The sequence below is a fragment of the Pollachius pollachius genome, assembly GCF_949987615.1.
Source record: "Pollachius pollachius genome assembly, chromosome: 15".
Lineage (NCBI taxonomy): Eukaryota > Metazoa > Chordata > Actinopteri > Gadiformes > Gadidae > Pollachius > Pollachius pollachius.
In genome coordinates this window covers 7,374,389-7,385,384 of record NC_136948.1, presented here as the reverse complement: position 1 = coordinate 7,385,384, position 10,996 = coordinate 7,374,389, and the positions used below count along the sequence as shown (strand labels likewise).

Genomic DNA, 10,996 nt, shown 5'->3' with positions numbered 1-10,996 from the left:
AATTTACACAAAAAGGTACTCTGGCATGTATATATATATACACACCTCATTCAGGGCTAATGCATGACTTGTACATAAACACACACACACACACACACACACACACCCACCCACACACACATAAACTGAATTGAGCAGAAAATGCATTGGAAATGACTGAACTGAACTATGCCATATATTTTGAATTTTCTTTATTTTCCGTAAAAAGGCAAGGTACAAATAATACAACCAGAATCGCAATGGGAGCTTAAATATTCCAGGGATAATGTAAGCCTTGAAATAACGCAACAAAAAAAAAGTTATTACGCAAACAAATCAAATGAAAACTTCCACGGAACCTCACTGAACGCCAGCTCAAGGGTTATTAAATACAGTTGAAGAAATGATGGCCACCCCAAAGGCTGCTTGGTGTCAAAAAGGAGAAATGTGTGACATTCAGTTACAACCACAACCCGCGGTGGGGTCGTTATAGTTATAGAAATAATAGACAGAATGAAACTCTTGGCAGCATCAAACAGTAACACACGTTGGTTTGGTATAATACAATGTCTGGAGGGAGCGAGAAGTCACAGGGTTGTGTCACAAGTGAGAAAAGTCAATGGTGGTTTCTATGTTAGAGAAAATATATGAAAAGAATGGAAATGGTCTGTACATTTTAAATGTTTTAAAGCAGCAAAAATGGCACCTTCTGAAAATAGCAAAATGCTATACTATACATTGTAGATTGAAATATGTAGCAATTCATGGCAAATATATAACAATATCCAAACCACTGGTTTCATTAAACAGTAAAACATTTTTCATCTTAATTTCTATTTACAATACATATTTACAGAATATCAATTATAATTGCTCGAATGTTTATACTTAAAAAGAAATATGGAAATAAATCACTGATATTCCCAGAGGCAGTGAACAGGTAAAGGACTTTTAAGCTGAAAAGGAGACATTTAAGGGGACAGTCCTGGCCCTGATCCAATCGACAACGTTTATGATCGGGCAGTGCTAATAGAAAGAGGTTGTGTAAATCGTCAGCTTCTGTGATTGGACGACCTCATAGCTTGGACGGCCTCATAGCTCCGTGAGAGTGATCTGGAACTGTCCAGCGCTGACCTGTGTCGTCTCGATCAGGAAGGCCGAATGGTTGCTATAGTGTTTGATTATGTTGTCATCCATGTTGACAAAAATCCTGAAGAAAAGGGAGAAAATTATGTTAGCATCATGAGTGACCATCAATACAATCATCCATGGCTGTATTGAATGTACTAAGAGAGTTACAATGGTTTTTGAAATGAGTTGAAATAGGCCACATTGTAGTGATTTTAACTAACATCATCTGGCACACAAGGGCTCCATTCAACCAGCACATCCATTTTGTTTCTTGGTGTGTTTCTTGTTTTGCATAATGGCCCAATTCAGAACACTGAAGCATTTGTAGAAAAAAACCTAAATATTTCTGAATTCCTGAAAGGTATTAATTAAGCCCTGGTGTATATTATTTTACTGTCAGCCACCTGAACACTAAAATATCTTTAAATTGATAATGACTGAACCGACAAGTCACACTGTGTGCCTGCGGGGACAGAACTGATTGAAGACAAAAGCAAAAAATAAAATGGGCAATCCCAGGAAAGAATGCTACTTGACCTGTTGCCTAGCCACTAACACGCCACTAGGCCTTCAGCGTTCACTCGCATCCCTAGAAGAACATCCTGTGGGTATGTCTGCCTCTTACCGACATTTCAAGCCAAGCGTACGAGACAAAGAGCATTCTTAAACTGACTTAAAATAACTTGTTTTTAAACTCTGACCGACCCATTTTCAAAGCTTTTGTTGGTGGAAAAAATAGGCTTAAGGTTACAATTGACGTCTCTGTGGTGCAACACCTTTGTCATGTCGATTGTAACAATAACTACGTTTTATGTTATTCTTTCTTACAAATAAAGCCAGGCAAACAGCCAATAAGGACATCTTATCTTTAAATACTTGTGGTGTACTGGTAGTGAATTCAAAAACTAAAACAACAAGAGTTATCGGATGTGTCATCTCTTTCATTATCAATAAAGAAAAAATGGGTGTATCATCATGACAAGCATCAGATTATGAAAACATAAATAAGGAAAAGACGCGACTCATGAATGAGTCACCTGCATGTTCTTTTGAAAAAGTTTCCGTCCTCTCAATCATGTGTCTTTCGATCGGATGAGCTCCAATTAGCACATTCCGGAAGGCGGAGCTCTAGGCTAACTGGCCTAGCCTGTCCGACAACATTTGCTTCGAAGAGAGCCACTATTAACCCCTCAGCCAAGCCTGTCATTTATTGTATGCTCTTCAATTCGTGACACTGAGGAGAAGCCCTTTATGAAGAAGAGGTACTCACCCTCTTTTGCATTTCTTGTACATTTTCCCGATGTTGTCCTTCTGAATGCCGTACTTTTCAGAAATCTGAGAACAACAAGAGTGCAAAGTTAATACTGCTATACATGTAAAAGTGGACACTTCAAGTTGATTCTATGTTTGTGTGTGTGTATGTGTGTGTGCGTGCGTGCGTGCGTGTGTATGTGTGCGTGAGCGTGTGTCCGTGTGTCCGTGCGTGTGTGCGTTTGTGCGTGCGTGCCTGCGTGCGTGCTTGAGTGTGTCTGTCGGTGTGTGTACATCTCTTGTCAGGACTTACAGCTTCACGGAGACTGGTCAGTGTCGGCGTGTTGAGCATGAGTGCGTCGAACACTTCTTCGCTCTCCGTTCTCACGTACAACAGAACTGTTGAATAACAAGAAGACAAACGCCCATGAGACTCATGTTTGTGGAGAGCTCCAAAAATGCTCCATCCCTCAAAGCAAAAAAAACGCATTCATGACCCAGTTTGTCAATCTGTTTACCTCTTTGTGAGTCATCTCGGCGGGGAGTTTTGCCCGGTGGAGGACTTCCCTGGTCTCCCGTGTCTTGGTAAGATCTCTTCAAGGAAATCCTGAACAAGCAGACCCAAAAGCCATGTCACATTGAAGCCTCGCACAATATTGGCATCGATTTATTATTTGTGTTTGCATTTTTGTCCTGTTTTAAATGGCCACGGTTGGCGCGACGGGAAACTGTCGCTTACCTTTCGATCTCGTCGAGTGTGGTTAAGGGCGTGGACTAGAAGAGAATAGAAAAAAGATGAGAAGCTTTCGATTATTGGTGTGATTACAGAATCCTTGAGAGATGAAGGACATTGCCTAGCGTCCCCTTGTGTCTCTGTATCGGTTTCAAGATGTCAGCCCTAAATACGGGCTCCAGCTACATCCTTGCCTTTTATCAGGCTGCTCCATCAGAGATAACCGACTCGTAGACATTGGCCGATGGAATCTGGTGTTGCATTACTAGGGAAACGTTCACTATTTGAAAGATTGAGCTTTACTCGAGTTGAACCAAATTTTTCTTCACTCTTGCATTTGTATGCAATCACCTCGGTGCATGTATACTGAGTGGCAAGGGAAAAATGACCTGCATGGACAGATCCTTTGCTACCCCCACATCGTTATGTCAACAACCTGAACGCCACACCATTGTGTGCATGTACCCTGTGTGTGTGTGTGTGTGTGTGTGTGTGTGTGTGTGTGTGTGTGTGTGTGTGGGGGGGGGAAGAGAGGGGTGCTGTGGCTTTGGGTAAGCCCTCATGGAATAATGTCAGTGTTGGCCCGTACTTGTGCAGAGTTTCGACTCCAATAAGATAATCTGATTTGGGTTAAGGGACTCTTGCTTGAAAATGACAGCTCTCTGATCCCCCCCCCCCCCCCCCCAATACATAGTTTCCCACACTTTTCCCTAATTTTCCCTCCCTCTCCCTCTCTCTCATAGCCTCAAGCTATCGTGTTGCGACTACACCTGCTGCTACTAGAATCTCCTGCACCGGGAGGGACACGCCGGAGTGAAAGGTGGAGAAGAGCAGGAGAGAGGGAGAGAGAGAGAGAGAGAGAGAGAGAGAGAGAGAGAGAGAGAGAGAGAGAGAGAGAGAGAGAGAGAGAGAGAGAGAGAGAGAGAGAGAGAGAGAGAGAGAGAGAGAGAGAGAGAGAGAGAGAGAGAGAGAGAGAGAGAGAGAGAGAGAGGCGGGTCAGAGGACAAGAGAGGGAATTATGTAAGGTGTTAGGAAAGCAAATAAAGCAGAAGAGAGGTGAGGAGAGAAGGGGGTGAGGGGTTGGAGAAGAGAGCCCGGGGGTCGAGGGTCAGGTGTGTGTGAGGGGCGGGGGGTCTTACCACGCCTCCACGCTGCATGGTGGACAGGTGTGTCTCTGGGATAAACAGGACGGGCTGGGTGACGTGGTCCTCCAAGCTCTTGAAGAAGGTGCATTCAGTGGCTATTGAGCTGCTCACTAAACCCTTGTTAGCTAAAAGGAAACAGAGGAAACCACCAGATTAGGGTTTTAGGTTTTAGGGGGTGGGGGGGGGGGGGGGGGGGGGGGGGGGGTGTTGGGATTAGGACAAGTGTTTTGCGATTACTTGACACTCAGAAACAGCCCAAAGCCGGCTACAATCGTCCCCCTTTGTGTGACTCACCGCTGGCATCGCCGGTGTTCTTGCCTCTCCTCTTAGTCCTCTTCCTCTCCTCGTCTCTCATCTTCCTCTCGGCACCCTGCAGGTGAGCGTGCACAAAAAGAGGAATGTTGAGTGGGAGGCTCATGGCAACGTGTCTCGAGTTAAATTTTGCTTTTAGGTGTGCGACTCAAATTCAATTCAACTCAATTTTCGATTCAAGGAGGTGGCGGTGCGGCAGGCGACATACCTTATCGCAGAAGATCTTGATCTGGCAGGCGGCTCTGTGGATGAGCTGATTGGTGCCCGTGCTGAAGTCATACGTGTCGATCTGCAGGTTCAGCGGCAGACCCTTCACTCCCTTCTGAGAGGAGAAGTCTGTGCTCAGGGAGTTGATGCCGATGTACACCTAGAGAGGAGAAGCAACAGGGAGATAGAGAGATTGAGCATAGGGGTTCAGCTATCGTTGACTCACATTGTATTGTAACCCCTTAGGCCTGAGGTTTATTGCATCCATTTTTAATCGTTGCGAGGAATATGATTTCATGCATTATGTGAGAATAGGTTTTTTAGACCTAAAGTTAATGCTCTGGCAAGCCTTTGTTCTGTGTGAGACATAGTGGCGAGCCGGTTGCCTGTAGCAGAGAAACAGGAGCGTATGCCAAACAAAAACAAGCCAGCGGTGGTGCCGCTGCCAGGTCAACAGCAGAATGGCATGAGCTGGAGCCGAGTGTTTAAAGAGCTGAGTGACAGTTGATGATGGAGTGAAACTCAGTGGTAGGTCACCCAACCACTGCTCCCAACTTATTGCTCTCATTTTCCTGTCTCTAGTGCTAAATCTTTTGTATGTTATCTATTGATGAGATAAAATCCTCAGCGGCCTCTGTCTCTGTTTTCCCACATTACAATGTGTCTCCGTCCTCCTGTCTCCGTCTCTAAATCAAGTCGGTGTCTGCCTCTTTGTCTCCCCTTTCCTTCCAAAGCGTTGTTCTTATCCCCTCTCTATTCATCTTTTCTATTGCGAGGTATTCCGTCGTTTATTGGTGGATTGTGTAGCCCTTCCCTCCTTCTCCTGGAGCTCGGAGGCCCTACCCTGGAGGCCTGGGGCCTATGAGGTTGTAATAAGACGTGCCGCGCGCTGGCTGTGCCAGAAGCCCCAGGGCTCAACACATATCTAGGATTCTTCTCCTCCCTGTTCCACCACTCCTTCTCTGCCTTCCCACTCTGCCGTTCTTCTTACTCCTAAATCAGTGCACGCCTTGAAAGCCAGCGTGTACATGTATGCATGCATGCACACAACTGTGTGTGTGTGTGTGTGTGTGTGTGTGTGTGTGTGTGTGTGTGTGTGTGTGTGTGTGTGTGTGTGTGTGTGTGTGTGTGTGTGTGTGTGTGTGTGTGTGTGTGTGCTGGCACTTCTCTATGTGTGTGTGTGTGTGTGTGTGTGTGTGTGTGTGATGTTACATGTTTACCTTAGCCTCTTCATTAGGATTCCATATAAAGGACAGTGCGTTGAAGGCCACCTCCTCCACGTTGCTTATTCCACTGAACACCTCTTTGTAATCAGCTACACAGACAGACAGACAGACAGACAGACAGACAGACAGACAGACAGACAGATGGGGTTCAGAACATGGTTCACAACGCAAGAATGGTTCAAGGTATTTCTCCTGTCATAACTGTGTGTGTGGAGGAGGGGGGCTGGGGGTCTGGGGTTGAGGTCGACCTACCTATGTCGATGACCCTCTGCTTGACGGTGGGCTGGCGGGCGTGCCAGTGGTTCCAGCAGCGCAGCTGGATCTCGGGGCTCTTGTCGTTCTCGAACACGGCCATCACCACTGTCTGGTGTGGAGAGAGGAGGAAGATCAAGGTTAGGGTTCGATAAAGTAAGAACAAAAATGCATGGGGAGGTGGAGAACAAGACCATAAAGACAATGTGTTATTATTGTTATTGTTGATTTTGTTGGTTGCTTATGTGTGGGTGGTAACAGTTGATTCTTTTTAGAATTCGCCCGATCACCATTCCTCCTATTTGGTGGTCTCCCCTTCACTCATCACTCCAAATCCACCCTTTTCTCTCTGTCTTCTGCTCTTGCCCAGCGGGTGGCTGCCTATTTGTTTATATGCTTATCCGCTTATACACCTGACAAAGAACGGGAGTGTCGCCTACGTCTCTAAGACCAAAATAAAACCACACCTTTTTAATGTCCCCTCCTTCCTCCATACAACCACGGCCAGAGAATTTGGTCTATAGTTCAGCCTCCTGCACTTTACGCCCTCTCCACCACCCACCACCACCACCACCATAATAAATAAGACAAGCAATAGGTCAATGTGTCACTGCTCCTAGCTTAGTATGAACAGCTCAGCCATGGGTATTAGTCAGCAAGGAGCCGTCTCCCAGGGAGGGACCAAGATTTAGGGAAGGGTTAGCCCATTGTCACGCAAACTTTCTACACTTTCCACGACTCTAGCCTAGAGGAACAGTTGCATTTACTGACGCATGAACGGAAATAACGCAGGAGATTTTCTTTTGGGGTGGAATCTCTGTGCTTAATGTTAAGTTGTTATCTGCCAACGTGTCACATTTCTTCTTAAGTTCTATATATTTTGTATAGTGTATTTTTGTACACTACACACTGTGTGTGTATAGTGTAATATTTTTTTGGTATTTATTTAGCTACCTGCGACATGTATTTTCTCTCTATATTATCAAACTATTAGCCTAGGTCTAGTTTGTTGTCCTAGCAACGCAATCTAAACCCCGAGCTCACCTTGACTTTGCTGGCGGTGAGGTTGGCGGAGCTATCTATGCCCTGCAGCGTGATGGGGTAGAACTGTCCCTTGTTCAGGTACACCATGGGCAGCTCTGTAGACTTGTAGGGGGACGCCACTGGAGCTCCGAGGGCGAACTGGAAGTCGCTGCGGTGCCGCTCCGCAGGGGAGCTGCTGTAGGAGTCCGAAGAGATGTACTGCTCCTCACAGAAGGGGTCAGAGTAGGGAAGAGTCTGGGACACAAGAGAGACACAGGCCTGGGAATTAATAAAGAGTTAAGACCATAAACCATGTCGACGGATCAATAAGGAATCCCAGGAGTTGACAACAACAACAACAACAACAACAAGATAAAAGGACAAGGAAGCTCCAAACGAGAGACAAAACATCCACATCTCCAAGGGTCTCACCTCGACGCTGGTCCCCTGGAACGTCTCCACTGGCCACTTCTGCAGCAGGGAGTCGAAGATGTTGCTGAGGTCCTGCTTGTCGTAGCTGTCGGCCGGCATGCTGGCGGTGGTCAGGGTGGCGTAGGTGTCCGAGCTCGGGGCCACCGAGACGGGCAGCGAGGTGAGCTTGATGGTCGAGCACATGGACGACGGCTGCACCTCCTGGGGGTTACTGCAGGGAATGTTGTCGGACAGCATCTTCATGAGGTTGGCGGGGATTTCCATGGAGACCAGCTCTGGAGACGGGCTAATTGGGAGCCTTGAAGCGTGAGGGGTACATATAAAGACTTGTTAAGTAACATTGGTATTAGCAAAGGGGCAATGGACCATACTGGACTAACTTCCAGTTATTTCTAAGGGTTTGTAGACAAACAAACTGCCAAGAGTCAATCTGGGTGATTGACTTCTGTGTGGTTTCTACAGTAGGCCTTACACAAGGCGTTACAAAGAGGTTGCAAACATGCGACGGTCAATAAAATCAGTTCAGCTCTTTTGTTTCCCCGAAGACACACATGCATGCCCGTGCACACAAGTACACACACGCAAACAGAAACGCACAGGCCCAGAGTTAATGCCAGTCTCCCTTCCAGTGTAGAGAGAGACAGGGGCACGGTTTTGGGTGGGAACTGTTTGTCACCTAATCCATTTTTTTTCGTCCTGTGTTTGAGTTTCCCTCTGGGTTGTTTAAAAGGTTTGAGGGGACAACAGAGGGCCCCCCAACAATGGCCATTTCTCACCCTCAAGCCAACAAAGGGGTTAGGCAGAAAAGCCAGGAGAGGGGAGACTGACAAAGAGGTGATGGGGAGATTTGCACTCAGTAAGTGACCCGTTTGTGGAACATTATAAGGGATAGGCGGAGGGTTGGACATATGTTAAGTATTTCATCATGTCACTTCTGGGGACATTGAGAGACGTGAGACTGGAGAACCAGGTTCCCGCTCAGATGCTTACCTCTCAAGTGATTTAAACATGGCATTGTTGCAGTTACTGGCAGGCATCTTCTGCTCCTTCTGGCTCTGATGAAACAAATAAGAGCTTGAGATCAATACGTATGATTCAAAGCACAAAGTAGTCGAAAGGTATCCTGCTCATTCTGCTGATCGTCTGTTGGGGGTTTTGATTCAAGGCGTTTTCTACCTTGCACTGTTCGTACAGCATGGTCATAGCTGTGAGGTTGTCTCCTGGGTTGAGTCTGGGTTTGGATATGGGGGTGTCCATGTAGGACCAGGAGTCCATGATGTGGTTGGTGTAACGGTTAAAGATGAAGTTTTCGTTCTGCAGAACCAGTCCCAAAGTCCTGTACACAGAAAAATACACACATTCTTTAATGATATTTCCCTATACAGAAAATGTACATAACATTCTTATTTTTCATTGAATTGAGTGTGCTTATTTTAATTTTTGCCATAATCATGCCTTTCGGGTAAGGGGCTTATGAATGAGAGATCAGCTGAGATTTATTGGCAGGCTCTATGAGCCTTGTAGCATTGCACTAACTTGCTCCAAAGCAAGAAGGTTTCGATTGCAAAACCACAGAGCGGAAAAAATAGAAAAATGCCACACACACACACACACACACACACACACACACACACACACACACACACACACACACACACACACACACACACACACACACACTCACATGCGTCAGTCACCCCCCTCCCCTCCACCAATGTTTTTGTCCGTACAATGGATATCTTCTACCATTACAGTATGATTAGCCCATGCTCACAATTAAACTACCATAACATTTAATATTGCATTAAAAAGCCATCAATGAAAAAACAAAGTGTGGCATTTATGCTGAAGGGACCAATTCAATTTAAGCGAGCGAAGCAGATAAGAAGCGGGGCAGGGGTCTGTGTGTAAACAGCCTGGCTACCTCACTAACCCCCCGGGAGTCTGACTGAAGTTTGGACAGAGCAAATACAGCTTTAGCTTTACTCTGTTACTCTGGATAAACAGCTCATGAGATGTGCTGACAGCAGCTGCAGACCACAGGCATTCAGCATGCTCATTCCCAACACACACGCGCACACACACAGCCACACACACATACATGCATGAATACACACACACACACACACACACACACACACATGCATGAATATACACACACACACACACACACACACACACAGACACACACAGACATTTGCTCCATGTTTTCTCTGAACATTATTCCACAAACTGATCCTAATTAAAACTATTTGAACAGTAATCGCTAATGCCAGCAACCTGCTTTCAGACGCATCTATCTCTCTCTCTCTCTCCCCCCCCCCCCCCATTTCCCCTCTCCCTCTCCCTCCATGTGCCTGTTTCTGAAAGGGCTGTGCAGAGGCAGACACACAGACAGAGACAGAGACGGAGGGGGAAAACTCGGTCTAGAGTTTCTCCATTGTGTAACTCAATGCAGCACATGCTGTCATAGCCCCTCGTTTCCTCCCCTTCGACACCTCGGGAGGAGATCCATGTTTCCCCTGCTCCTTTTGTGCTCACTAGCCCCCTAGGTGGGTGTCAACGCAAGCTGAAACAAAAACTACTGCAGCCGCGGACCCCGAACCTATGTGTGTTTTTGTCCATGTGTGGGTGTGTAAGTCTGTGCATTTGTGTGTGTGTGTGTGTGTGTGTGTGTGTGTGTGTGTGTGTGTGTGTGTGTGTGTGTGTGTATGTGTGCAAGTCCATCTTAGATTATATCCGTGTCAGTTTCTCATGCAAAGGGAGACCCTTTAGTTAGAAGAGTTTTCACATGGTGGTCTCATAGCAGATAGAAGCAGAGCGCCTTGTATCTCACAGTCTGTTACTACTGCAACACACCCGTGCTATGCAAGCATCTTTCCACTAACAAATACACCACCATTAAATAAACAAATATGCCATTGTGCTTACGTGGGAAACCATTAAAAACAACAAAACATAATTTTCTATAATAATTAAAGAAAATTTAAAAATAAAAATATATAATATCAATAGATAAACTTACTCAGTCTCTTTTGTCATGTCTTTAGTCCAGGTCAACAGGTAGGTTCCTTGAGTTTAATGTGTGTGTCTCTCTCTCTCTCTTCACGTATGAGTAAGTCTAGAAGTCTAGCAGAGGAGAGCAGATTCACACACACACACGCTGGATGAGTGTTATGTGTTATGATTCCTGCAGATCGGGAGGCCCAGATTTATTTCAAGCCGTCAGGTAACTTCACTCACTGCGCTCTGATTGGCTGATCTGAAACAGGTGTGTGAGGTGTGTCCGTGGATTAGCTGAAACT

General features: G+C 45.9%; 1 protein-coding gene across 1 annotated transcript; it reads right to left on the bottom strand.

Moving 5' to 3' along the window:
• Positions 1-176: 176 nt before the first annotated feature.
• Positions 177-10,885, bottom strand: grhl3 (grainyhead-like transcription factor 3). The gene is made up of 15 exons (XM_079752531.1): positions 10,717-10,885; positions 8,868-9,027; positions 8,682-8,746; positions 7,692-7,989; positions 7,281-7,514; positions 6,237-6,348; positions 5,979-6,073; positions 4,760-4,918; positions 4,534-4,609; positions 4,234-4,364; positions 3,101-3,135; positions 2,880-2,968; positions 2,675-2,760; positions 2,381-2,445; positions 177-1,189 (listed from the first exon to the last, which is right to left on the bottom strand). The coding sequence occupies exons 1-15, from the start codon at positions 10,731-10,733 to the stop codon at positions 1,072-1,074; spliced, it is 1,740 nt and encodes a 579-aa protein (XP_079608657.1). The 5' UTR covers positions 10,734-10,885; the 3' UTR covers positions 177-1,071.
• Positions 10,886-10,996: the final 111 nt, after the last annotated feature.